Source organism: Mandrillus leucophaeus, unplaced genomic scaffold (assembly GCF_000951045.1).
Source record: "Mandrillus leucophaeus isolate KB7577 unplaced genomic scaffold, Mleu.le_1.0 Scaffold265, whole genome shotgun sequence".
NCBI classification, from domain to species: domain Eukaryota; kingdom Metazoa; phylum Chordata; class Mammalia; order Primates; family Cercopithecidae; genus Mandrillus; species Mandrillus leucophaeus.
In genome coordinates, this window is record NW_012102754.1 from 276,170 (window position 1) to 303,934 (window position 27,765).

The window sequence follows — 27,765 nt, forward strand, 5'->3', positions numbered from 1 at the left end:
ACTCTGTTGCCCAGGCCAGAGTACAGTGGTGCGATCTTGGCTCACTGCAACCTCTGCCTCCCAGGCTCAAGTGATCCTCCTACCTCAGCCTTCCAAGTAACTGGGACTACAAGCACGTGCCACCATGCCAGGCTTATTTTTGTACTTTTTTGCAGAGATGGGGTTTTGCCATGTTGTCTAGACTGGTCTTGAACTCCTGGGCTCAAGTGATCCACCCACCTCTGCCTCCCAAAGCACAGGAGTGAGCCATCATGCATGGTATGAACTTTAATTTTTTTTTTTTTTTTTTTAGATAGAGTTTCGCTCTTGTTGCCCAGTTGGAGTACAATGGCACAATCTCAGCTCACTGCAACCGGCACCTCCCTGGTTCAAGCAATTCTCCTGCCTCAGCCTCCCAAAGTAGCTGGGATTACAGGAGCATGCCACCACACCCAGCTAATTTTTTTTAATTTTTTAAAATTTTTTAGTAGAGATGGGGTTTCACCATGTTGGCCAGGCTGGTCTCGAACTTCTGACCTCAGGTGATCCACCCACCTCGGCCTCCCAGAGTGCTGGGATTACAGATGTGGGCCCCCGCGCCCAGCCCCTGAACTTTAATTGTAATAGCTACATGTGGACATGAACCTGGCAGTCGCTGTGTTGGGCAGCACAGTTCTATCATATTCTATCACGTTCTATAGTATGAATATGTTACCATTTGTTTGTCCCCTGATGATGGGCCTTTAGGTTGTTTTGGGTTTTTGCTTTTGCAAATAAAATCTCAAGGGATATGCTTAAATATGTGTTAGTAGCTGTGTACTGTGTTACTATACAGCTTTTTATTAGTAGTTGTATACTGTTCAGAATTGTTGCCATTCTGTTCCTTTTGACCCTTCACCCAGGTGGAAAGATCACTTCCTCCAGTTTCAAGGCTGCCGCTCTAATTTGCAGGTGTGCATGTAACTCTTGGCTTGGGTTAGATCTCAGGGAGTTCCAGCTTCCTCACTGAACCTTTAGTATCATAGAAGTCTGAAATGGCACACCTAGCCACAGGAAGGACCTAAGCTCAAGCTCCAGTGAGATTAGACAAGTGCTTCATGTGAAATAACCTTTATAACAGGCATGTAGAAAACAAAACGATAAGCTTAAGATAATCACTAACTCCAAGAAAAGCAAACAATTAAATGAGAAAGGACATGTGACACTGTGCATCACGGCTCTGACTAATTGTCCTAATGTAGACAGGCTTTTGGTGTCTATGCCCTTGGCTCCCTGCTGTTATGCCTGTGAGTGCTTTACGTTACATGAAAAAGAGATTGTGCAGATATGATTATTGTTATGGACCCTAAAATGGGAAGATTATCCTGGATTATCTGGTGGGCTCAATCTAATCTTTTGAGCCCTTAAAAGCAGAGAAATATCTCCATCTGGGATTATTCCGAGAGATGCTGTGGAGGAAGTCAGAGAGGGTAGAGATTCAAAGCGTGATAAGGGTATCTAGCTGGCTTTAAAGATGGAGGGGGCAAGGTAGCTCCTAGAAGCTGAAATTGACCAACAGCCTGCAGGGAACAGGGACCTCAGTCCTTCAACTACCTGGAACTGGATTCTCTCAGCACTCTGAATGGGCCTGAAAGTGGATTTTCCCCTGGAACCTCCAGATAAGAGCCCAGGTCAGCCAACCCCTTGATTTTGGCTTGTGAAACCAGAAGCGGAGAAACCCATTGAGCTTGCCAGACTTCCGACTTACATAACTGTGAGATAATAAATTTGTGTTGTTTTAAGCTGCTAAATTTATGGTAATTTCTTATAGCTGTGATAGAAAACTGATACACCACCTAATATCAATTCATCCAAAAATGTGTAGAGGTGATTCTGTTTGGTAGGGGGAGAGTACTAAAATAAAACTAAATTCTCATTTTCCATGACAGGAAGTCAAAAGATTATATTTAAACCTTTAAAAAATAGCAACATAAGCGTCTGTAGAAATATGGCAGTAAATGTTAAAAGAAACAGCTAGAAGTTTTATAAGTGATTGCTTTTGGAGAGCAGGAATTGGGAATGATGGGGCTGGGAGTGGGCTGATAATTTTTAAATTTTAACCTTGGAGAGAACCGTATGGTGTTTAAATGCATGTTCCTGTGTTACTGCAATGAAAATGAAGAGGTCCCATCACCACCAATGTAAGATGTGCCCATCTCTCTAAGGGCCTGAGCAAGTGGGGTGGGGGCTGCCTCTGCCTACCAGGTCATGTGGCATCCCCTCCTCTCTAATCACCAGGGTGGAGGAGAGCAACAGCAAGCTCCTGGAGTCAGAGAGGAAGCTGCAGGAGGAGCGACACCGCACCGTGGTGCTGGAGCAACATCTGGAGAAGATACGCCTGGAGCCAGGGAAGGCATCGGCCTCCCAGAGAGCAGCCCCCAGGACGAAAACTGGTAGGGGCCAGGGCAGGAGTCTCAGTGCAGCGGGTGGGGCAGTGTTGCTGCTAACAGAGGAGCCAGGCAGCTGCACTGTTCAGCCCGTCAGCGAGTGTGTGAGCGTGTGGGAGGCAGAGCCTCCATCAGGGTGGAGCTCTGCCTGCCCCCGCTGCGGGGTGTCCTTTTCCCTGGGCCTCCCGTTCAGAAGCAGGAGCCCCAGAGCTCCACTGGCTTATGTGGCCTTGGCCTTCCCACCTGTAAGCCCTCAGCATGAGGTGGCAGTGCTGAATGCCCCCAGCCACCACCTCCTCTGGACCCCCACCCCCAGCCCTCAGCTCTCTATCCTGAGCTGAATTCATTAAAAGTGATCATGAGGCACAGCTGGTCTACTGGGGCAGCCCAAGCCGCAGTGGCTGAAGCAGGGGAGGAGTCCCTTTCTGCCTCCTGCAGCGGTCAAGTTGATATAAGCAGGAAGTAGCCTCGCCAGAGGTTTGGGGACCCAAGCTCCCTCTATTTTGTGGCTCCACTGTTCTCAACATGCAGCTTCCATCTCCTGGTCTACAATGACTGCCTGAGCTTTCCCATCAGCAGCAGGAAGGGGAGAAGGGAAGGAGACAAACTTCTCCTTACCTTTTACGGTTGCATGTGTCACTTCTGCTCTCATCCCACCAGCCAGATCCCAGACAGTTGGGCATAGCCAGGTGCAGAGGGAAGCTGGGAAATGTTGTCCTTAACTGAAAGGTCTATCACTCTAACACAGTGGTTCTCAAGGTGCAGTGTTCAGACCAGCAGCAACAGCATCTTGTGGGGCTGGGGCAAGCTGGAGGATGCCAGAGCCAGAAGCCACTTCTGGGACGGCTGACTCCCAGGGAGGAAGGGTCTCCAGTGCGGAGGGGCTGGGCCTGCCTCCCTTGGACCTCCCATCCCACCCATCCCAGCACCCTCCAGGCTCTGGAGTGGAGGTGCTGCTGCCCCCACTGCACCCTCTCTCAACATCCCAGTAGCCCCCCAACCCCTCCCCAGCCAAGGATGGTCAGACCCTTGGTCTCAGTGCTCAGCCCAGATGAGGTCAGAATGTTTCCGAAGGGTATGCCAGAAGTAGGGCACAAAAAGTGGGTTGAGGCCACCTGCTTTCTCTTCCTCCACCAGCGGGGCCAGGAGCTTCTGCGAATCCAGGCTGAGAAGGAAGAGTCCCTGGGGCTTAGCCTTGCTGACCCTCCTAGACTCTCGGGAATATGTTCCCTAGGAGTGTGGCTTCTCCAGGCTGGGGCTTACCCCCTGCAGGGCAGCAGGACTTCCAACCAGGGAGAGCTAAGCCACAGCAGGCAAGTCACTTTGTTCTGTGCTGGACAGTGAGGGCAGCTGCCTGAGGGAAAATGTCCAGGTGGCCTCTGCTGCCTACTGGCCTGTAACATGAGCAAAATCCTGCCCCTCTGGTGAGCAGAGCGCCACCTCCCCGCCTCCCCCTGGCCCATCTGTAAAACGAGGAGGCTGGATTTACAATTCAGTCCCCCGTGGCAGTCTCACTCCAGTTGCGGGGAGCTAGACATCTGAGCAGAGATGGAGGAACGGGGAGGGGATGTGGCCTGCAGATCCCCGAGGGAAGAACAAGTGTTGGTGCATGGAAACTTAGCTGGTGGCTTGGAGGAAGAGCCGGAGACAGGGAGGCTGGAGTGGTCCGATCACACAGGGCCTTGAGGGCCAAATAGAATTCACTGAGGCTGCCAAGGCTCTAGAGGCAGAAACGATTATCCCGTTTTTTCAGCTAAGGAAACCAGCTCAGAGAGGGTGATTGTTTGCCCGAGGCCTCTCAGCAGAGGGCGAAAGCCAGGTCTGCTGATGCCAACTGATTTACTGTGGTCACGCCACCTCTGAGGGCCTTTTCAGCACCAAGGTTTTCTGATGCTGTGATTTTGATTTTGCCCAAGTTCACCACCAGTTGAGCTTTGTCTCTTTTTTTTTTTTTTTTTTTTTTTTTGAGACAGAGTCTTGCTCTGTCCCTCAGGCTGGAATGCAGTGGCGCGATCTCAGATCACTGCAACCTCCACCTCCCTGGTTCAAACAATTCCCCTGCCTCAGCCTCCTAAGTAGCTAGGATTACAGGGGTTCGCCACCACACCCTGCTCATTTAGGTATTTTTAGTAGTGATGGTGTTTCACCATGTTGGCCAGGCTGGTCTTGAACTCCTGACCTCAAATAATCCGCCCCCCTCAACCTCCCAAAGTGCTGGGATTACAGGCGTGAGCCACCGCACCTGGCCGAGGCTCTGTTTTTGATTCCCTGTGTCACAGGGCTTAGAAAATCCCATCAGGCTGAACAAGCAGTTTCCTATCCAGGGCAGCCCTAGTTGGGGATGTGGAGGTGCTCAATGGTCGGAATAAGCCAAGGACAGCTTAGCAGTGTCCCCTGGAGCCAGGAAAGGCCCTGAAGAATATTCAGTCTAGCCCCTGTAGAAGGCAGAGCCACTCTGCCGCCTCCCCAGCAACGAGACAGGTTTACACAAGACTAGTCTTGAGGTGCACGCCACCATGCCCGGCTAACTTTTTGGTGTTTGTGGTAGAGACAGGGTTTCACCATGTTGGCCAGACTGGTCTCAAACTCCTGATCTCAGGCAATCTGCCCCCACTTGGCCTCCCAGAGTGCTGGGACTACCCGCCTCCCCCAGCCGCTTTGTCTCCTTTTTGTGAGCATTCTGTACCCCTCAACTCCAGTGCCCTGGATCCCCTGCTTCCTAGTATGAAGCTGATGGCCTGGATGGGGACCACTGGTATGAAGGCATCAGGTACAGTGACAACCTAGACTCGGGCTCAGCCTGCAGGCCAGACCTCAGGCTCAGCTGCCTTCTCTTTTTGAAAACAAATTACCAGGCTGGGCATGGTGGTTTACGCCTGTAATCCTGGCACTTTGGGAGGCCAAGGTGGACGGATCACTTGAGGCCAAGAGTTTGAGACAGGCTGGCCAACATGACAAAACCCTGTCTCTGCAAAAAATACAATAATTAGCTGGGCAGGTGGCAGGCACCTGTTGTCCCAGGTAGTCGGGAGGCTGAGACACAAGAATCACTTGAACCTGGGAGGCGCAGATTGCTGTGAACCGAAATTTTGCTACTGCACTCCAGCCTGGCAACAGAGCAAGACTCTGTCTCAGAAAAAAAAAAAAAAAAAAGAAAAAGAAAAAAAGAAACGAAAAGAAAAAAAGAAAACAAATTACCAGAAACTTGTAAAGTATAGAGATGGAGACAGGGTGGTGAGGAACCACCTTGATACAGAGCGGGCAGAGTCAGGGCTGTAGCAGAGGCCAAAGCCAGGGGCAGAGGCATGCAGAGGAGGCATCAGGGAGGGCTTCGGAGGGAGGCAGAGCTCAGAGTTGTCCTGCACCCCAAAGGCGGTGTAGCGTTTCACCATGTGGAAGAGCAGGCAGTGGGCAATGCGGGGAGGAGAAGCAGGGTGCTAGCACAGGGCTGTGGCCTCCTCACAGAAAGTGGTTGCTACTGCCGCACAGGTCTGCCCACCTCTAACACCAGGCAAAACCCAACCGGGAGTGAGAAGAAGGACCCACCCTTTGCCCAGCTCTCCGATGTGCCCGTGGAATCCCAAATGGAAGAGCTGACAACCAGGTGCTCCCCTGCCCCACCTTCCTGAAAGGGTAGGGTTGTCTGGGTGGAGGTGCCTCCATGGGCGGAGGGACTGTGTCCCTCCCCTTGCACTTTTGACTCATTTGGCCAGAAGCTGGTCCTGCTTGGTCATGGGTTCTAGGCCTGCAATTCAGGGACTGGCCTTCAGAGGACAGAGGGCCCAGCCCAAACTCCAATGACCCATAGTCCAATATAAATTTTATCAAGCATGGATCACTGAACCCAGTTGCTCACTAAGTTAAACCTGTTAAGATCCCATGCAGCCATGGGAAGGGAAAGACGGGAACCTCTACAAATTAGAACTCAGTTTGTAAGGGGCCTTGAGGTAGCTTACACTGCAGGGAGCCAGGCCCATAGAGAGGAATCCACAGTATCCCCAAGAGTCAGTGAGAGGAGGGGATGGGTCAGAGGGAAGCCTGAACCTGAAGAGCAGCCACGTTGGCAGCCACCCAGGGCCCTCTGTCACCCACGCACACCTGCATGCAGCTCCAGCCACACTGAGTGCTGTCTCCTGTGGTCCAGGCTGGCCGTCCAGGTGGAGGAGAATGAAATGCTAAAGGCTGCCCTGGGCAGTGCCCTGCGGGGAAAGGAGGAAGACTTCCGGATGTACCATGAGATCCTGGGCCAGGTGAAAAGCGTCTTCCTGCAGGCCCTGCGGCAGCAGAAGACAGATAAGCAATAGGATGACAGCCCAGTGTCGGCCTGGCCGGGTGGGCAGCCTCAGGTCTTGAGAGGACAAGACTTTGTCTGAGAACTCCATCTGCTCCGGGAAGCCAGCCCAGGGCAGCCAGCTCAACCACTTCTACCAGAAGAGGCTCCTTAAGGATGACCAAAACCAATGTCTCAGGCCAGGAAGGCAGAAGAGAAGCCCTCGTGGGACACTGCAGGAGACCCTGAGCCGGCTGGGTTACAGCAGCGGGGAGTCCCAGTGGCTCACTGGCAGAGGCGAGAGCTCTGGGGCGGCAAGCCGGCTGTGAATGGGCAGTCCCTCGGGCAGGTGCTCATTGCCTTCGTCCTAGGTACTAGCCCTGGATGTCCTCATGGCTTCACACACAGGAGAGCCCTTCGTTACCCTAACTGGGCATATCCCCCATGCCACTCAGCCCCACCCTATCCCCTCACCCCCATCCCAGCTCCATCTATAGCCCGTCCACACCCAACACAGACTTGGGGCACTATGCTCTCAGCCAGTTTGTCAGCCCGTTCCTCAGGACACTTCCTCAGGTGCGGACCCTTGGACTTGTAATAATAATAAGTGTTTTCATAATCACTGCAGCTCCCAGTGAGTGAGCATCTACTGTGGCAACCTGACCCCATTCAGTCCTCTAATAACCCAGGGGATTGTTGTCCTGTTTGATGGATGAAGAAATTGAGGTTCACAGAAAGAAGCTCAGCTAATATTTAACTGCAGTCTGCCTGACCCCAAAACCAGGGTCTTGCCATTCAGAGATCACCCAGGGTAGGCGCACTCACTCACCACTGGACAACCCCACCCCTAGGCAGCCACTCCAAGAGGCACCTTCGTTTGCTCACCAAGACTGCAGCTGATGGATGCTGGTGGCAGAGGGCCGAGGTAGGGCTCGGCTGGAGCTTCGGGCAGAAGGGTTTTGAGGTAGTGGCTCCAGTCGAAGGTACGGTGCACCTCCCTCGCCATGGTAAACCGGAAGGGCTGCTGCAGAGGGACCCTAAGATCCGCAGGCCTCTACGTGACTGTCACAGTGTTGCCCTTTCTCAGCTGTAACTATGCAATTATAGCTACAGGAAGGAGTGGTCCCAAGGAAGGTCACTCATAGCCATGCACCCCAACCCCAGACACTCTGGCCACACGTGCACCCACAGCCCCACACAAAGATGCAGATACACACAAATACCTCAATTCAGGAGCATGCAGCTGTTCGTGCACACAGGCACCTCCATGTGTGCACACTCATGGACACACAGGTGCAGATGAGCACACACATGTGAATGTGGTCACACATTCCCACATGTGAAGACATAGCCACTTGTGTGTTGCTTGTGCAGTGACGCACAAATGCAGGTGCACATACTGTGAAAACACCCCCTTCCCCAGGAAAAGCCACTGGGGCTCCTGGGACCCTATCTTCTCAGTCCCTTCCTTGGGGATGGGGCTATGGAGGGACCCTAGCTGGCCCCCACTCCTCAGGGAACCCCTGACCCTGCATGGGGTCACACGGATCTAGAGATCCCACAGCAAGTTAGAGCAAAAGCCACCAGGATGAACTGGTGATTCTGATGGGGTCCTAAGGGTCTCTGGGAAGGAAGAGTTTTTCTCTGGTTCCTTGTGAAGGAAAATGACCAGGCAGAGAGCCAGGAGAGAGAGGGTCTGTGCTGGGACGGGACAGTGTGTGACAGCGAGGGGCGGGCCAGATGCAGTCTGAACAGAAACGAGTCAGCACCTTCTCCTGCAGGTACTGAGGAGCTCCAGAGGGTGATCTGAGTATGTGGGGTACAGGCTCTGGCCTCAGCGCAGTTCCAGGGAGTGAGAAGCAGGTATAGGACCAGCCATCCTTCCTCAAGGTCACCTCAGGGAAGTACAGAGATGGCATCACCCACACTCCAGCCACTTCAGGGTGGTTCTGCTGCCCTTTCTCGGCTAGGCCTGAGACAGGAAGGAGCATCAGGTCATGGAGTCTGGACAGGTGGGGCTGCCTGGGGCATACTTCTCTCCCCACTTACCAGCTGTGTGGCCTTGGGCAAGTTATTTAACCTCTCTGATCCTCCACATTCTCATCTATAAAATGCAGACAATAATAGAATCCTCTATTAGGGGGCTGCTACTAATATATATGTCAAAGAATAACCCAAAGACTTTTTGCTAATTATTAGCTCTCTGTTTATTTTTGTACGAGGAACCTGTATCTATAGATTGATTTCAACAAGAGTTATATGAGAGAGGAGAGAAAAACTGCAGACAGGCAGGCACGGGATATCTTGTTTGCACATTTTTGGGTGAACTGATTTGCTAGTGTCTTGCTTTGGCCAACTCTGGGTATAAAGACGAGTGTTTCAGTTTTCAGATTCCACAGGCAACCTTGACAGCATTGCTGTGGTGCCATGTGCAGGAGTCCCTGTCATGTCTTCTGGCACCTGCCACCAGGCACCTCCCCACGCCCAGCTTGATGATCAGGTCTGCTCCATTCCCTCATTGGAACCCTCTGCAGGGTTCATTGAGATAAAAAGTGTCCAATGGTTACAGCAGCTGCTCGCACACAGTAAGTGCTCAATAATTATTCACTCTTAGTGTTCCCTCTATTCATTCAACCAGAACTTGTTGAGCAGTTCCTCTACCCCAGGCACAGAGGTGCCGAGGTGAGGCAAACACAGTCCCTGGCCTCCAGGAACTCTCAGGTCAGCTGAGGAGAGAGACAGACTGGTCACAGGTCACCATTCCATCCAGCCAGTCTGCTATCAGGCAGTCAGTGAGTGCCAACAGCATGCCAGCCTCTCCAGGCCCGGGAGGGACCTACAGGTGAATCTGACTTTCTTCCTCCTTTCAGGGAGTTTCCAGTCCAATCAGAGGCGTGGGAAAAGCCATGATGGAGCTGGGTGAGGAAGGATGCAAGACCGGGCTGCAGCACCACAGGGCTTCCCCCACCATCCCCACTCCATCCCTGTGGCAGTTCCCAAGTTCCCAGCCTCCTTGATCAGATCTGGGTGGAGAGGGGGCTGTCAGGGAGTCCTGTGTCCTTCACATCTCCCTAAGGCAAAGGAGCAAGGAGGGGCAAAGGGAAGGTGGGGAGAGCCTGGGAGAAGGACTTTCAAGGGCAGGAGGTTGTCAAAGGGGTCAAAGATAGGGACCCTGAGAAACCTAACCCAGGTGGGCCAGGTACAGAGCCAGGCAGCTGGTCTGTCCAGGTGAGTCAGTGCCACTCCTAGGTAGCACTGTCTGTCCTAGGCACCCACCCTGAGGATGACCTCCCTATCCCTCAGGCAGGTGGGCAACAGGTGTGCTGGATAAGACACTAAGGGCCCCGGCCAGAGCCACGAGGAGGCAGCTGGAGGGGAGAGTGCAGGTGCCCTGGCGGGTTGAGGGGCAGGGGCAAGTAAAGAGTTAAGCGGTGGAGTTGCCTCACGTGAGGGCTTTCCCTGCCACACACCAGGCAGGTGCTGCGGGTCTTGGTGCTCAGGTTCCAGCACTGATAGGTGAGGCCTGGCTGAGCTGTGGATGTAGTTTGGCCACTGTCCCCATGGGGGCCTCTGGGGCACCACAGCTGAGCTGGGCAGGGTTGCAGCCTGGCTCAGGCTTAAACACACTACACTGTCACTGGGCCCCTCCCCTGCTCCCAGGAGCCCAGGGCAGGGTGACCTCCAGTGGGTGTGCTCCTCTGGACCCCCACATCCAGGGGCCAGAAGAAGCTTCTCCTCCCCACCCCCAGCCAGCCCACAGCCAGCCCTAAGCACAAAGAAGTCTGCCTACCCACCTTCTCCCCACAGGTGTGCCTTTACATACACTGTCTCTCTTATATCCCTGAGCCTTGCACACACACAACACACATATACACACATATGTACGATACATGTGCACACACAAGCAATACACAGGATATACATACACAGCAAACACATGCCAGGAACAACCTACAACACAAAACGTACACGCAGACTCTACACACAACTAATAGAAAACACAGTTGCACATATACATGCAAACACACAGGATACTTTCCTCGCATTTTTACTTTGAGCAACAAACAACCAAAGAAAATTTAAAAATTGAAATGGGACTCAGATTTGAGAGAATTGTTCCCACTCCCCGCCATATCTTTCCCAGTTGCCCTTGTGGCATTTGGGACGGCCCCAGGGCCAAGTGCTGGTCTTAGCTCAGTCAGTTTCCTGTCCGTGGTGTGGGCTGGCCTCGCCAGGTGCCCTCCCCCGCCACCCGCCTCAGACGCAGTGGAACTGGCCTCAGGCTGTCCAGTCACAGATCCACAGGACTTCCCTAGCCCTCCACCCCTCTTGCCATTTCCACACACCACACTCCCTGCAGACCCTGCTGGTTGTGGGTCACCCGGGGAAGGCCTCACTGCTGAGTGTGAATCCAGCCTCTCTGGGCCTCTGGGGGTCAGGGTGTCTGTGGCTCTCTAATAGCCTCTGTTTATGAGCAAGGCCCTTGTCATGGAGTGAGTCACCGGATGCCCCTGCCACCCTGGTGAGGGCCAGGGCCAGCGGTATGCCCATTTTACAACTGAGGATCTGAGACCCTAAGAAGTGGGGCACACCAGCTCAGGCTCAAGTAAATTGGCTGAACCTGTGTTCTTAACTCTGGGGTCAAACCACCGTGTCTGCTCCCTTGAGCCATTTTCTTTGAGCCTCGTGAGGGCCCCACTGTGGGTGCACGGTGTTGTCGCCCCTGCAGGGCAGTCAGTGCCAGGAGCTTACAGGGCTGGTCCAATTACTTGGCTTCCTCATGTGCCAGGTTCTTCTTCTCCCAACTGCGGACAATGGCAACATCTTCCCTATGGGCTGTGGTGAAATTAAAAGGTTAATCCATGTACGTCCTGGCTACTATGATTAACTTACTCCTAACAACCATTGACCCCCCGCCTCCCAAGGAAGCCCTCCTTAACCCTGAAGTCTGGCTCAGGTATCCTTTCCTCCCTGATGCTGGCCTCTCTAGTGCCCATTACCCACCACAGCCCTAACCCAGCACCCACACTGTGCACTAGTCACCATTCATGCTTCTCAGGGTCCGGGACCACAGACACGGGCCTCTGCATCCTGTGTGGAGTGTGTATGTTGGGGGTCTCCTTTCTGTCCTCCAGGCCAGCATGTCTGCATGCTCAGGAGGCAGCTCACTGCCTAAGTGCAATCTCTCCCCTTCCTGGGCCCTAGTGGGTGGGGAGCAGCACCTCCCTCCTGCCTCCTCAGCTGAGCCTGAAGCTGGGGTCACAGGATCAGTAGGGGCTCCAGAAGCTGTCCTGTGACTGATCAGTCACAAAACTCCTTCTACCCCCTAGAGCCTCCCCACAAGCACACACGTAAACAGGCCTCCATAAATAGCACAGACTTGGCCTCATCTGAGGGGGGCACTGTCAGAGATTCTTAATCTCAGGGGCACCTTCAGGATACCCCTTCCCTCAGGTATCCAGGGCTGAGACCTTGGATGCTCCCTTCCAGAATGAGGGCCCTGTCCTACCAGGACCCCTAGTTGGTTAGGAATACACCTGTCTTCCTGTCTGCCTCCACTCTGCCATCGAGAGGATACCAGCCATTCCAAGTACCCATAAGCCTTGCCAAGTGACCCTGCTAGCACCCCTCCAGTCGGGACCCTCCCTATGGGACAGAGCTGGCTTATGGGGACCCCTCTCAGCCACATGTTCCATGCTAGTTCCAGTCCCATCAGGCAAGTCAGCCCTCCCTGATGCACTGATGCATGACCAACCAGGACTCATGGCATAATGAAAAGGACCAGGTCAGGGGGTGAGATGAGTCTGCCCTGGGATAGCCCTTAGGAGGTCATATGTAAAGGTAGGAGCTGGAGTCCCTGGAGTCCAAGTGTGAAAGTGTGTGCATGTTGTGAATGTGTGTGGCTGTGGTGGGGGTAGGGCTTACAAGCCTGGAGAGGCTGATGGGGCCACCAGGAAACTTCCTGGAAGAGGGAAGTCCTGGGTAGCAGTGAGAGAGAGAGGCACAGGCTCTCTAGGAGCCAGGGGAGGCAGGCTGAAGAGAGGCCCAGGTGTTCCTGTCTGAGCCTATGCTACTGGACACCCTGCCCCCCCAGCACCCGCCCCCCTTCAAGGATCCTCCCTGCGGCTCCCTGTGGCCAGCAGCTCTGCAGCACTCGGCTCTGCTCCACTCTGCTCAGCTCCGCTCCAGGAAGGCCACCTCCTCCTCCCCCTCCTCCTCCCGCTGTCACCACTCACCGCTCATAACCTCGAGGGGGTGGGGACCCCAGGGCTGGACACACCCCACCGTAGCCCCAGAGCTCAGCCGGTCGGACGGACGGACAGTTGGACGCAGGACCCCAGAGCCTGAGGTGGGCAGTGTGCCAGGGTCCCTTGCGGCCTCCTCAAGGTCAGTGCCAGCTGGGGATGCAGCTACTCTGGGGCTCTTGAGACTTGTGGGGCACACCCCAGGCCCTCATCCCAAATCACGGGCCACAAAAGGGGCTTTACCCCAGGGGCATCTGGGGCAGGCAGGACCAGGGGAAAAGGGATGCCCCTGTGTCCACAGGCCAGTCCTAGTCCGGGGGTCTACAGGAGAGGCCTCAGGCTGGGGGCCAGCTCCTTGCAGAGGCCTCTCTGGGGACACCCCGCACCGGCCATGGGGAGCTAAAATTGGAAAGTGGCGAGTGGGAGGCAGCTGACAAAGCTATTTCGCGGGCTCTTCACCGTGCTCCGGTTTCAAGCTCCTGCTCCATTAACCTGATCCCCAGGGCCTCTCCACCCCCACCCAGCTGATGAGGAGGTGCCTCCACCCTCAGGCCGGCAGCACAGCCATCAGGCTGGCAGCCTCTGCTGTGGGGAGAGGCAGTGGTGGTCTTCTCTTACCCCAGATTCCAGAGGGTGTCACTGAGAAACCCGATCCTGAGGGGAGGCAGGCAGAAGTCTGTCCCAGGTCTGCTGTGTGACCTTGAGAGGTCCCTGCTCCTATCTGGCCCATGACCCCTCCATCTGTACGAGGAGACTGCGGGCGGGGGTGGGGGTTGGCAGGGGAGATGGCTGCAGGGCTGGGGATGAAGATTTGGGGGAGGATCAAGGGTGGGTGAAAGGGCCACATCAGCCACCTCTTTGCCCTATCAGCCCAAGGGGTGCCTGGACATGTTCCTCCCTTTAATTTGGACCCTATGTCTGTACCCATGGGGTCCTTGGGAAGCCCCTGGGCCAGGCTGAAGCAGAGTAGGAAGGGCAAAGATGCTAACTGAGCTGCAGGACGGCCCAGCAGTTCTCCAGGGGTCAAGCTAGGCCCCCACTGGAGGGAGTGGTAAGACTCAACCAGGGCCTGATTCTGGTCAGTACCTTGGACAGCAGCCAGTGCCCTCCCTGGCCCTGCCTGGCCCCACATCCGCTACTCCAGGGCACCTCCTCAAATAGCACAGCCTCCAGCCGGTGCCCAGGGCCTGAATACACAGAGCACTGAGAGAGTGGGGCAGTGTGGTTACAGACACAGGCAGGGACTGGGGTGTGGCAGGCTGGAGCTTGGGGACATGTTGGGGGAATGGAGGTCAGTGATAGGCTGGAGGCTTAATGCGAGGGATGGAGGCTTGGCTCTAGGGGCAGCACCTGGGTTGGTCATGGGATCTCAGGGAGGGGAGTGGGAGTCAGAGAAAGGGTCTTAGAGAGGCTAGGGCTTTGTGAGGAGCTGAGGGAGACTTGTTGATCAGGGTAGGGACCCTGCAGGCAGAAACCTGACTGTAGTGATAAAGGTGGGGTTTCTCCGAACGAAGGTCATGGGGGCCTTGGCAGGAGCGGTTTTAACAGAGGGTGGGGCCGGTGTGTCTGGAAGGTATGAAGATGTAAATGAAGGTGAGGGAGGCAGGCTGCGAGTGAGGGCTCTGACAGCAAGAGCCTTGATGGGTGGGTGGGGAGAAGAGCAGCAGCTGGGATGGGGCACTGGTGTTCGGTGGCCTGTGAGCAGTGGGGGGCACAGGGGTGGGCAGAGTGATGGTACAAGGTCCCCAAGGGGCTGGTGGGACAATCTCTCTTCAGAGTGGGGTCCCCACTGGGGTGGCAGGACCATGAGGTGGGGCTAAGCTGGGCTGGAGACTGTAATTCCCTCACCCAACCTGTCTCCCCAGCCCTGTCCAGGCTATGGGCATCAAGACAGCATTGCCGACGGCTGAGCTGGGCCTCTACTCTCTGGTGCTGAGTGGGGCCCTGGCCTATGCTGGCCGGGGCCTCCTTGAGGCTTCACAAGGTAATGGCTGTGCCTCGGGGCAAGTGGACAGGACCCTTCTTCCCCTGGGGGCTTCAGGGTTCCAACCAGCAAAGCCAGAAACTTACAGGCTCCAGACCCAGGGTATTCCTTCTAGAACAAGGCTGGATCCCCCTTTTCAGCCTGGGGCTCCCATCTCAGATAGACACTGGAGGCTGGTGGAGTCAGGTTCAGTCACAGGAACACAGAGATGCAGAGAAACTGACAGAGAAATGGACACAGAGTCACACACATACACACACACACACACCGCACACACACAGGCCTGCGCCCCGCTCCTGACGCCCTCGCTCCCCAGGATGGGGGCAGCCTTGTCCACGGGGGAAGGAGGGGCAGGGGATGTGAAGGCCCCTCTCCCTGAGGCCACACTCTGTTCTCAGATGGGGCCCACAGGAAGGCCTTCCGGGAGTCTGTGCGACCTGGCTGGGAGTACATTGGCCGGAAGATGGTAGGTCCCCCCACACCCAAGGGTCCCTCCCATCCCGAACCCTTCTCCCCTCTCCGCTGTTCCAGATGTTGTCAAGTAACAGAGAGCTTCTCACAGCTCGGGAGCCTCTGGCTTGAGCTTCAGTGCCTTCAGCTTCTCCACTGGCTCCTCCTGTATCCTTCCGGGACATCAAGTTTGCCCGGGCCCTGCTCACTTGGGAAATGGGTCACATTAGCGGAGTGTGCTTCAGCGGAGCCTCCAGCACCTCCCTTCCCAGAAACAAAGCAGTAAAGGGGGAATGGCAGGCAACGTGCGGAGGAGAGGGCGAGCTTCGAGGGACCCAGCAGCCCCTATGGTGCCCTTCACTCCTCTCTACCCTCCTGCCTGAGTACTTCCTTCAGAGAGGAGTGTGGAGACCTGCAGGCACTTGTGTTTGTGTAAAGAGGACACATTGGGTTTGGCTAGTGGTAAAAAATAATAATTATTAAATTTTAAAATGATAATAATAAAAGAAGAACATGAAGGCTGGGAAGGTGCTGGGGCTCTGACCAGTCTAGGTTCCAGCTCGTCCTGCCCCCTCTCCCACCCTCACCTGCCCCACCTCCTCCTGCTCCGGACTGCCCCAGGATGTGGCTGACTTCGAGTGGGTGATGTGGTTCACCTCCTTTCGCAACGTCATCATCTTCGCCCTCTCCGGACATGTGCTGTTTGCTAAACTCTGCACAATGGTTGCCCCACAGGTGAGCTGGACCTGGGCCACCCAGCTTCCCCCTGCCAGCTCCTCTTTCACCACAAGGGTTGTGGGAACCCCCTCCTGGGGTCACACCCCCATTTGTATGGCAAAACTGAAGCCTTCTCCCTGTCCACAGCTCCGCTCCTGGATGTATGCTGCATACGGGGCCCTGGCTGTGATGGGCACGATGGGCCCTTGGTACCTCCTGCTGCTGCTTGGTCACTGTGTGGGGCTCTATGTGGCCTCACTCTTGGGCCAGCCCTGGCTCTGTCTTGGCCTTGGCTTGGCCAGCCTGGCCTCCTTCAAGATGGACCCCCTAATCTCTTGGCAGGTGTGAACTGGTGCAAGGGTAGAGGGTGTAGGGATAAGATCCCAAACCTCTCACTTCATCCAAAGTCCTTGTACCCCAAGTATCCCCAAGTATTCCCTTCACATTTCCAGCTGTCTTCAAGCCTTTGGGTATGCCCTGGCCACACGGTCACCACCTGCATCACAGGAGGAACTGCCAGCTCATCCCCTGCTCCTCGAATTGCTGGGACAGAGCAGTGGCCAAAGTTAACTGCTCTGGAAAAGAGGAAGGGACAGGACCAGGCTGAGCCCCTATAGGAAGCTAGGGAGTGGGGAGTAGGTTTTCCAGAGACAGGAGGCACCCTAGTGAGCTGGTGGCCTGCTCTTTCCCCCTCCAGAGCGGATTTGTAACGGGCACTTTTGATCTTCAAGAGGTGCTGTTTCATGGGGGCAGCAGCTTCACAGTGCTGCGCTGCACCAGCTTTGCACTGGAGAGCTGTGCCCACCCTGACCGCCACTACTCCCTAGCTGACCTGCTCAAGTACAACTTCTATCTGCCCTTCTTCTTCTTCGGGCCCATCATGACCTTTGATCGCTTCCATGCCCAGGTGAGGGGACACCCTGTGGGCTTCTAGAACAGGGCTGAATCTCCCTTTTCAGATTGGGGTTTCCATCTCAGATAGAATTCCCGAAGCAGGCTGTATCCCCATCCTCAGGCATGATTCCAGGATGAAGCCATGTCTCCCCTTCCTCCTCAGACCCCAGGATGGGGCCACCTTTCCCCTCCAGCAGGGACCCCAGGGTGGAGATATGTCTCTTTTCTCAGACAGGACTCCCAGGCCATGAATGTTCTCCTCCCTCACAAATGGGGCTCCCAGGACAGAACTGGGTCTCCTGTGACTGGCTGTGAAGCCTCCTCAGACTCCAGGGTGACCTGTGTCTCCACCCTTAGGCAGGACTCCTGGATAAAGCCATGTCTCCTCCTGCCCCAAGTAGTTGGTGAACCCCCCTCAGACAGGGCGCCCTGGGCAGGGCTTGCCTCTTCCCTCAGACCCTTCGCATCCCCTCAGGTGAACCAGGTGGAGCCAGTGAGACGCGAGGGTGAGCTGTGGCACATCCGAGCCCAGGCAGGCCTGAGCGTGGTGGCCATCATGGCCGTCGATATCTTCTTTCACTTCTTCTACATCCTCACCATCCCCAGTGACCTCAAGTTCGCCAACCGCCTCCCAGACAGTGCCCTCGGTGGGTCCTCAGAAGAGAGATGGGGGCAGGGCTGCCACCCCAGGAAAACAGACCCTCTGCACCCCCACGGTGCCACAGTCGGGGAAGCTGAGGTCCGCAGGGCACAGCACCTAAGGGCATGGGAGCAGGGGCTTATTCTTTCTAATGCATGGGTCTTGGCATTAGCTTCATCCTGTAGGGCCAGAGCAGTATCCCACAGAGCCCACCAGGCATGGCTGATTTCCACAATATGGGGGTTCTCCGTGGGGCAGGCAGAGCCTGGTGTCTCCACAAGGAAATGGTGGGACAGGGTTTCCATGGGGGCAGGCCCCAGGCGATGAACCCCAGGCAGTGATGGTGCCCTGTCCCCAGCTGGCCTAGCCTATTCAAACCTGGTGTATGACTGGGTGAAGGCGGCTGTCCTCTTTGGCGTTGTCAACACTGTGGCGTGCCTCGACCACCTGGACCCACCTCAGCCTCCCAAGTGCATCACTGCACTCTACGTCTTCGCAGAAACGTGAGTGCCGGGCCAGGGTGGGGGAGGTTCACCCCCTCAAACCACATCTTCCCCTAGCCTCTTCCCCCATGCCCAGGGAGCGCTGCACCTGATGGGCACATGGCTCTCTGCTTTTCTTTTACAGGCACTTTGACCGTGGCATCAATGACTGGCTTTGCAAGTGAGTAGGGGTGGGGTGGGGGTGGTCACAGCCATCTTGCCAGGTGTCTGAGCAGGGCAGTGCCAAGATGGGTCCACATTTTAAAAGATCACCCCGGGACAGGGGAAGCAAAGAGGGCAGTGAGGAGGTCTTGGCAGAGGTCTAGGTGAAAGATATAGAAGTTAGGACTTGAGTGAGGGCCCCAGAAGTGCAGAGAGGTGGTGGGAGGAGGGTCACACAGACAGCGGCCTGGATAGGATGTAGCCATGAAGTGTGGGTGTCGGGAAGGAGAGGGAGATGACGCTGAAATTCCTATGTGCAGCCTGGGAAGATAGAGGGTAGTTTCCAGAGAGGGCTTCAGTTTAAGAAATGTCTAGTTGCAATCTAAGAGATATCCTTGTGGAGGTTCAGGGAGGTGGTTGGGTCTGAGGGTCTGGGGTTCTGAGAGTCTGGAGGACTGATGGAACTCAGAGCGTCCTGAGTATAGGCAGGTGGTTTTTAGGCTTTGGGAGTGGGTAAGTCCTCAGGAGAGGGAGTGGCGTGAGAAGAGGAGAGATGGGGATGGCTGAGATTTGGCTTGCAAGAGCTCTGCTTGGAAGGAAAAGGAAGAGCCAGTGGAAAGGACTGGAAAGAATGGTTGGAGGGGCAGGAGAAGAATCAGAGTCATGGGCCACTCTGAAAGCCAAGGGAAGACCATCCAGGCATGGTGGGGGCAGCTGGGTCAGATGCCACTGAGCCTCAAAGAAGCTGGAGACCAAAGATTAGTGCTGGTGACATGGAGGTTTTCAGCCTTTCACTGGCAAGGCAGGGGCAGGTAAGGAGGGAAAGTCAACTGAGGAGTAGAGGAGTGTGTAATGACTCCTGGAAAAGCCTGGGACTGCAGGGGGAAGACAGGGGTGGCTGAGGGAGACGAAGGATGTGTTAAATATAGGAGAGAATGGGACATGCTAAGAAGAATTATTCAACAGAGAAGCTGGTGATGCAGGATATAGGGGTGATTGATTTAATCACCTCAGGAATGAGGTCCCTGAGGAGGAAGGAGGTGATGGTGTCTAGTTCCAGGCAGAGGCCTGGCTTTAGTGGGAGGAGGAGGAAGAGAAGCCAGTGTAGATGCAGATGAAGGCAGGTTAGTGTAGACACATAAGGGATTCCACCTGAAGGCTTCAGCCTTCTCCAGGAAGCAGAAGGCACGACCATCAGCTGAGAAAGCCAGGACTGGGGACATGGAGAGAGGCAACATACATGCCTACCCTCGCAACCCAGCCTGGATCCCCCCACTCATACTATCTGTCCACTCATACTTGTGGGGAGATAAGGACACAGTGGCCCTTGCAGAGCATGGGAGAAGCAGCTAACCAGAGAAACCTTGGCACTGAGCACCCAGGTTGTATTGGAGGTGGCGGGCTTATGAACTCCAGCATGTGAAGATGTGAGATTTCCCCCATGGGGCTTAGCTGCCTGGATGTAGCTGAGGAGAAAATAGGGGATTGGGCTCTCACAGATGGGTGAGAAGGAAGAAGTCAGGAATAAGGGTTTTTAGATTATTTATAGTGGTGACTCATTGGATATAAGCCTGCTAAGGACGGTGGTGAAGATGGGAGGGTCACAAGATCAATGGGATTGAAGAACGGAAGCTAGGGGGCCAGGAGGTCAAGAGGGGCTGGGCAAAGAGTGGGAATTAGAAAGGAGTGAACTTTCAAGTGGTGACAAAGTTGGGGCATGGCCATGAGTGTGGGTGGCTGAGGTGGAGTGGAGAAAAAAGCCATTGGAAATGAGGAGGTCGAGGAATGGAAAGGCTGGTTATTCATGGGTCTTCCACTGAATTTATTTAACAAATATTTACTGAGCACCTGCTGCATGCCAGGCCTGTTCTAGGCACTGGGGATACAGCAGTGAACATGGCAAAGACCCTGACCTCATGGAGCTTACAGTCTAGTGGGGTGAAACAGACCACAAACAGGTAAACAGACATAACTAAGATAATTTTGGAGAGTGGTAAGTGTTATGAAGAAAATAAAATGTGCAATGGGATAGAAGTTGGCAACACGGTAGAGGCTTCTTTAGTTGGGGTCTGGGTGGGCTTCTCTGAGGAGATGATATTTGAATTGAGATTTGAGTGATAAGGAGATGTGGAGCAGAGAATACCAGGTACAGGGTACAACAAGGGCAAAGACCTTGAGACACAAACCAACTGTGTGGGTGTGAAGGTCAGAAAGGCCAATGAGGCCAGCATAGTGAGCAGGGGGAGCATGGTGACTGATGAGATCAGGGAGGGAACAGAAACCAGACCACTTGGGATCTTCTAGCCAGAGTAAAGAGACTGAGTTTATTCCAGTTGTAATGGGGAGCTATTCAGAGGGGTTAATCATGGGAGTGATGTGACCTGAGCTACACTCTCAAAAGATACCTCTGGCTGCTGTGTGTAGAATGAACTGTGGGGGCAAAAGCAGAAACGAGAAGACCACTTAAGAGGCTCTTGCAATAATTTATGTGAAAAGAGAGATCATCTTGACTAGGGTGGTGGTTGTAGAGGAGGTGAGCAGTGGTCAGGACTGAGAGGAGTCAACAGAATTTGCTGGCTTGCTTGGATGTTGGTGATGAGGCAAATTGAGAATCCAAGAAGGCACCAAGGCTTATACCCTGAGCAACTGAATGGATGGTGGTGCCATTCACTGAGATAAGGACGGAGCAGGGTTTGAGCAGGGATAGGGGAATCTGTCAATCAAGTGACATGGCTAGTAGCAATTGGATATACAAATCAGGAGAGACTGGCCTAAAGACACAGATTTAGGGGTCATCGGCATAGAGACACGACTTGGAATCTTGGGTCTGGATGAGATCATTTGGGGAGTAAATGAACAGAGCTAGAGAAGCTATAATGTCCCAGGCTGAGCCTGCCACAATTTGAAGTTGGTTGGAGGAGGAACCACTACCTGAGGTCAGGAATGTTGAATGCACCCAGGGTGACAGTGTTGAGGAGGTCGCCTGTTGTGTGTCCTCTCCCATCTCATCCCTGCCCTTTCCCATACTCCCAGTGGCCCTTCTCCCATTTTTCCTGCAGATATGTGTATGATCACATTGGTGGGGAGCATTCCGCTGTGATCCCAGAGCTGGCGGCCACAGTGGCCACATTTGCCATCACCACTCTGTGGCTTGGGCCTTGTGACATTGTCTACCTGTGGTCATTCCTTAACTGCTTTGGCCTCAACTTTGAGCTTTGGGTGCAAAAACTGGCAGAGTGGGGGCCCCTAGCACGAATTGAGGTGAGCAGGGAAGACCTGGGGCTGGGACTGTCTGGGTTATGGAGGGCAGGGGGGCACTTCTGCTTTCTGGAGTTGTCCAACCACCTGGCCCCCAAACCAGAACTTTCTCACCACCACCCTCCTGGTTGTCAGGGCAATGGCTCACTCTGTGGGAATCTGCCCATCCCTCCCTTCTATGGGGAATGGAGCACCTGGGCCTTGCCATGTTGGTCAGGCCTTGCCCTCTCTCTGGAACTGTTTCCCCATGTTTAACAAGGAGGGAGAGCTGACCTGGGGCTCCCCAAGACCCAGACATAGCCCTAAGACCTGACTGGCCATGTGGGTAAGGATGCTGACCCACCACGTCCTCTTTCCTTTGGCCTCTTGTCCCGCTGCCCATGCTTTCCTGGACGGAATAGGCCTCTCTGTCAGTGCAGATGTCCCGCAGGGTCCGGGCCCTGTTTGGAGCCATGAACTTCTGGGCCATCATCATGTACAACCTTGTGAGTCTGAACAGCCTCGAGTTCACACAGCTGGTTGCCCGACGCCTGCTACTCACAGGTAAGGGACAAGGGTGTGGGGATGCAGAAGGTGCCAGACATCAGCCTCAAGGACTGGGACCTTCCAAAATGCCTCCTACCCTCTCATCACCCCGGGACTCAGCAGGGAGGGCCCATCCAGCGGGGAGAGGGGTGGGAAGAGAAAACTCGCCGAGGATGCGGTGCTGCTCCCAAGCATCTATGACTCCCTCCCCACACAGGGTTCCCCCAGACCACACTGGTCATCTTGTTTGTCACCTACTGTGGTGTCCAGCTAGTAAAGGAGCGTGAGCGAAACTTGGCACTGGAGGAGGAGCAGAAGCAGGACAAAGAGAAGCCGGAGTAGGAGGGAGCGGGTAGAGGGACGGGCTCTGCTCAGCTATTCTTGGGCCAGATGGGGCCTGACCGATAGAATAAAAGACTTTTCTACAACAGCTTGGCTGCTCCCTGCCCCTTCTTCCCACAGTCCCCTGGTTCCACTTCCATGGTGGCTGAAGAGCTGGAGGCTCTAGGCCTCAGGCAGGGGAGGGTTCCCACCCATAGGGAGGAGGGGACACCAGATGGAGGGCAGAGCCCATCGACCTTGGCAGCCCAACAGCGGAACATTGAAGCCCCAAGTCTTCGAAACACCTGCTCACTGACTGGTGGAGTACTGATGCAGACCCTGAGCTGCTTGCTCAGACGGCGCTTTATTCTTCCTAAAGAAGGAGACATGTCTGCACTGTACACTGCACTTGATGCGGATGCTCCCATCTGACAGACAGGAAGACTGAGTCCTGTGGGGAACTTTGCCAGCACACTCAGCCAAGCTGGGGCAGGGCCAGGACATGGCCTGGGATACCACCCTGTGGTTCTGGTTCATGGATCAAGACAACCTAGGGAGATATGGCAACACTGGAGAAGCCTCTAGTTTCTCATCCTTGCCCAAAAGTCCAGGACTAAGCAGCACTTCCCTTTCCTTGGCTAACACAGCCCCTGGGGCACCATAATTGGATCCAGGTAGGCTCTGGCCTAGCCTCTTCCCTGGAGCCCCCACAAGGCCAGGCCAATGAGTGTCACAGGATGGGAGGGGTCCTTAGTTCAGTCTCCCTGAGCTGATCACATCTTGGTCAGGCGCAGCACATTGAGCCGCACTGGTAGGAAGGTGGCACCTGCCGCGTAGGCGATCTCCCGCAGGACACCCTCCCACTTCTTCTCCTCCTCGTTATACCTGGGGGTGAGAGAGAGTGGGGACAAGGACGGGGAGCTCGGTTAACTGAGTCCAGAGTGGAACACAGCAGAGATGGGTGGCTGAGCGCGCTCGGCCCATCTCTAGGGAGATCTGTTCCTGAAAATCCCCAGGCTCTGGGAAAGGAGACCTCCACAAGATCCAACTCAAGGAACACCCGCCCCACACTCCAGGAAGGGTCTTCCTCCCCAGGAAAGATCACTTCTCAAGGGGTGTTTCCATATTCCTCAAAGTTCCCCTCCAAGAAAGTCTACACTCCCCACACCATCCCATCAATGTTCTCTCCTTGAGAACTTCCATGCTGTATTTCTACTAAGTCTCAAGTCCCACCCTCCGGCAGCACTGCTCCCCAGGGGCTGCCTGCAGCAGTGGGGATGGCTGCAGATTCAGGAAGGAGATGCCCCAGGGGCTAAAGCTTCCTTCCCCCACCCCCACAAAGGACCAGCCATAGAGAGCAATGGTTCTGAAAGGCCAGGGCTCCAGCTGCTTCCCAGTCCTAGTGGCAGCCCTCCTTCCACACCAAGCACCTGGAAGGCAGGAGAGAGGAAATCCGGCTGCTACTTGGGCCCTGTTTCTGTGGGTCTGTGACCTAAGCTTGGGTCTGCTCCCGTCTGCAACATTGTTGCTGCTCCACAGTGGGGCACGGTGCCATCTGTGCAAGCCCAGACTTTCCCAACAAACTGGCGAGAAACAGCCGAGCAGGATATATGGGCTGTTCCTCCCTACAGGACTCCCTAGAAGAGGGATCCGCTTTGCCCCCAGAGGAGCTTGCCCAGTGCCTTGGTACCCCACCATGGTGCTATGGAGTGTCAGCCTTGCTCATGATGCCCCCTGGCCTCCCTGGGGCCGGACTCACCTCCAGATGTCATTGAGCTCTGTGGGAACCAGCTCTCCAGACTCAGTCTCCAGTGTGGCAAAGCCACCGATGGCATAGAGGGTACCCACCAGGCTGACCAGGCTGAGTGAGCTACGCTCCTGTGGGAAGGCTTCGAAGGGTGCCCACCTGGGGTTGTGTGAGAAGGTGCATCATTGGGGTGCCTCGGCAAACCCAGTGACTGTCCCTGCCACACAGCACCCACAGCTCCAACTGCAACCCTTTCCAAGTCCCAAGCACCCATGCCCCCAACCCTGTTCCCCTTCCTGTCCCTCTGGTCTTCCCTTCCTTCCCCATTCTCTTGCTCCTCCCCTTTCCTTTCCTTGTCCTCTTGCCATTCTATCCAACCTGTCCAGCAAAGCCCACCATGGATCTCCCCACTGCCCCTCCCCCTCTCCTGAACTAACCCCACTCTCCAACTCATGACCCCAGTCCCTAGCAGGCCCCCAGCCTTGCCCTGGATGCAGTCCTCTTGCCCCTCAGCGGCAGCCCCGCCCCCCTTGCACACCTGCTCCGTCCTTCTCCTTTCACAGCCCAGTTGTTCTCAATGTATCTTCACTGCTCTGGCTCCTGCCTTGGGCCTTAGTCCCATCCTCCAAAACTGCCCTCCCTGAGGTCCCCAGCCACTGCACACGCACTGAGGTCCTACAGCACACAGCCCTGCTGACGTGACTTTCCTCACCTCCTATCTCTCCGGCCTCACCTTCGTGGCCTCCTTCCTGGATAACGCAGCTGCCCCCACCATCAGGGCTTGGACCTCAGCTCCTCCCATTTACACCCTCTCTCCTGAGGGAGCTTGGCCCCTCCATGTGCTATTGACCCCCAGATCTCTCCCTCCAGCTCAGCCCTCTCTCTCCCAGGTGGGTTCCTTTTGGACACCCCCAGGCACTTCAAGTCCACATGTCCTAACTGGACCCTCACTTTCCCTACCCAATCCCAATGATTATCCAGTAAGTGGCCTCCCACCCTCACTCAGAAGCGTGTACTTCTCCCCCCTCACCCCCACATCCAATCAATAGCTAAGCCCTGTTTCTTCCACCTCCTAGACTCTTGCTACTCAAAATGTGGTTCACAGCCCAGCAGCATCAGCAGCTCCTGGGGGTGTTAGAAATGCAGACTTACAGGCTCTCAGCCCTCCGCATACCGAGAATCAGAATCTGCACTTTAACATGATCCCCGGGAGATTCGCATGCCCATCACAGTGTAAGAAGCCCTGGCCTGTCTTTGTCCAATGCATCCCCTCAGCCTCATCCCTGCTGTGCCCCCAGGTCCAGGCCTTCATCACCCCTGACCTTCCTGTCCCCTGGGAAATCCCTAATCTGCTCTCTATATCAGCTGCCATGAAGTACTTTAGTAGAACACAGATGAGATACAGTCCCTCTCCTGCTGGCCCCCGCTCCAGCCCCAGCACCGCCATCCCATCTCCATGACCCACCCGCCTCCACCCAGCCGGAGCAATGCCTTCCCTCCTGTGGGCCTTGCATTTTTTCTCCTAACTGCCACCGCACCACATTTCCTTGGTCTGGGACAACCTCCTCCCACCACCCTCACCGTTTTTGCCAGTTGAGTACAACTATCTCTCAGTTCAGTTTTCTCTTTTCTGGTGTCCCAGGCAGGGCAGCTTCTGTCTTGTTCACTGCTACATCCCTTGCACCAAGCCATTGCCTGTTTTGAGTCCCTGAATGAGCAACCTGGCATCCCCTCCCCCAGCCCTCTGCTCACTGCTGATCAGGGGAGAAGGTCTGTTTCTATGCTGATGTCCCAGCTCAACACTGGAGACCCAAGACAGGGACTGCGGCTCCTACTGAGGCTGACAGAAGCCCAAAGCCACACAGTTGTCCTTGGTGGAAGAGACAAGCTTTCGTACTTGTTGTCTGTGATGCTGTACACTTCGGCAGAACTGGTCAGCCCTGTGTCGGTGACCCCAGCTGCCACAATAATGCGGCCATCATGGACAGTGGCCCCAAAGAGTGAGCGGGCAGTCTGCATGGGTGCCAGCTCCTTCCACTCGAACTTCTTGGGGTCATAGACGCACATCTTGTTCAGGCACTTCCTGTGGGGTGGAGGGTGGGAACGGTGGAGAGAAGCAGGAGCCCAGCCATGCCTCCCTACAATCGCCTGCCAGGGCAGCCAGGACAAACTGCTGACAGCCTCTGGGAGATTCTACCTATGCTCCACAGATTCGCTCCAGGCCCAATCTCACCTGTCACTGCCTTTGCCGCCAATAACGTAGACAAGGTCCATGTGAGAGAGCACTGTGTGGCCATACACCGCGTAAGGCAGCGGGTCCGATTCACCCCATTTGAATGACCTGGAGGAGATGGGAGTGGGGGTGGGGGTTGGGGTGGGCACCCACCCAGGCTCGGCTCAGTCCCTATCTCTGCACCCATGCACCCATCCGCCTAACACATATTCGAGATGCATCAGATCCATTGCTGGAACTTCCCAGGCCTCTCAGTTCTTTGCTCCCACCCTGCCCTCCAACCTCCCTGCCCTTACCCAAGCCCACCTCCACTCTGAGCCCAAGGCTCTAGCTCCAAATCCCACCCCAGGCCCTAGACCAGCTTCGGCCTCCATGCCCCACCCACCCCCAGGGTGCTCAGCCCCACCCCAGCCACGCTCACAGCCTGTCGTAGCACATGACCGAGTCCAGGCAGCGCTCGCCGTCCTTGATCTCTCTGCCACCGACCACGTAGATGGAGTTGAGAGCCTCTCCCAGGCCAAAGAGGCAGCGGGGTGAGGGCAGTGGTGGCATCCCCAGCCACTCTGAGTCCAGGTGGTCAAACTGCAGGCCAGGTGTCCAGTTAGCAACTGCCCCCTACTCCCCCAGCCCCAGCCCAGCCCCACTCAGTCCCGCTGCCCCAGATCGCAGAGGAGGTCGGGAACCCAGGTAGGGCCAATGCAGCCCGGAGGCGCCCTGAGAGACAGTGCCCCTCCTGCCATCAGGCTGAGAGCAGATGAGTGTCCCCCCCGCCCAGGCAGGCTCCTGGCAACCACCGTTATAGCAGGCGGTAGGGCACCACAGCACAGAAATGATGGGGAGCTCTGCAAGGAGGTCCAGCTATGGCCTTGCTTTCCCAGGCTGAACGGCTCCCAACTGAGGCCTGCCTGCCCCCTGCTCTCCACCCCATCCCACTGTTTAGGAAACTTCCAAATACAGTCCTGCCTTTCGCCCTGTAAAAGCTACAGTCCATGGCCTTGTTCACCTCCACAGCCTTGTAATAAAGATATGAATACTAGGGGCTCATCTTTTTGGAAAGTTTTCTGAGGGCTGAGCACTGTGCTGATGAGCACTTTATAAGCATCATTTAACTTTCCAACGACCTTATTATGCAGGAAGAATAGTATCCCCACTTACAAACAGAGGCCTAGAGAGAATAAACAATGTGTCCACACTGCTGAGCTAGTAGCTGGTGAAGCTGCCCTCATCCCCAGTGCAACTGTAAGGCCTGTGAGCTTAACCCTGGCACCAAGTGTCTGTCACCTCTCTCGCTGGTCAGGCCTCCCTGAGCATGCTGCTCACCAGGCTAAGCCCCAGTTCTATCCCTTGCTTATCGTTCCTTGGCTGGAAACATTACCATCTTCCCCTTCACGTCTCCAAATCCCACCCCACTGGCAAGGCTCAAACTTATATG

The 27,765-nt window shown here is 55.2% G+C and overlaps 3 protein-coding genes across 4 annotated transcripts in view; 2 read left to right on the plus strand and 1 right to left on the minus strand.

Moving 5' to 3' along the window:
* Positions 1-7,412, plus strand: part of CCDC13 (coiled-coil domain containing 13) — a 90,807-nt gene extending 83,395 nt beyond the window's left edge. The window contains 3 exon segments of the mRNA XM_011984312.1: positions 2,257-2,411; positions 5,895-6,009; positions 6,550-7,412. Coding sequence (XP_011839702.1) covers positions 2,257-2,411; positions 5,895-6,009; positions 6,550-6,709 — 430 coding nt within the window. The 3' untranslated portion in view covers positions 6,710-7,412.
* A 5,380-nt stretch (positions 7,413-12,792) lies between these two features.
* HHATL (hedgehog acyltransferase-like) lies at positions 12,793-22,463 on the plus strand. 2 transcript variants are annotated; one of them, XM_011984266.1, is made up of 13 exons: positions 14,103-14,157; positions 14,435-14,513; positions 14,786-14,904; positions 15,303-15,370; positions 15,976-16,089; positions 16,219-16,413; positions 16,769-16,978; positions 17,441-17,612; positions 17,964-18,108; positions 18,233-18,268; positions 21,309-21,510; positions 21,909-22,050; positions 22,250-22,463. In XM_011984266.1, the coding sequence occupies exons 3-13, from the start codon at positions 14,799-14,801 to the stop codon at positions 22,372-22,374; spliced, it is 1,515 nt and encodes a 504-aa protein (XP_011839656.1). In that variant the 5' UTR covers positions 14,103-14,157; positions 14,435-14,513; positions 14,786-14,798; the 3' UTR covers positions 22,375-22,463. The 2 variants fall into 2 exon arrangements, with proteins under 2 accessions (XP_011839655.1, XP_011839656.1); XM_011984265.1 differs by lacking the exons at positions 14,103-14,157; positions 14,435-14,513 and adding an exon at positions 12,793-13,062.
* Positions 22,464-22,679: 216 nt separating this feature from the next.
* KLHL40 (kelch-like family member 40) overlaps positions 22,680-27,765 on the minus strand; it is an 8,737-nt gene continuing 3,651 nt past the window's right edge. Inside the window, exons 5-6 of the mRNA XM_011984268.1 lie at positions 24,113-24,259; positions 22,680-23,238 (exon numbers count right to left, since the gene is read on the minus strand). Of these exons, the coding sequence (XP_011839658.1) occupies positions 23,127-23,238; positions 24,113-24,259 (259 nt within the window). The 3' untranslated portion in view covers positions 22,680-23,126. The remainder of the gene's footprint in view (positions 23,239-24,112; positions 24,260-27,765) is intronic.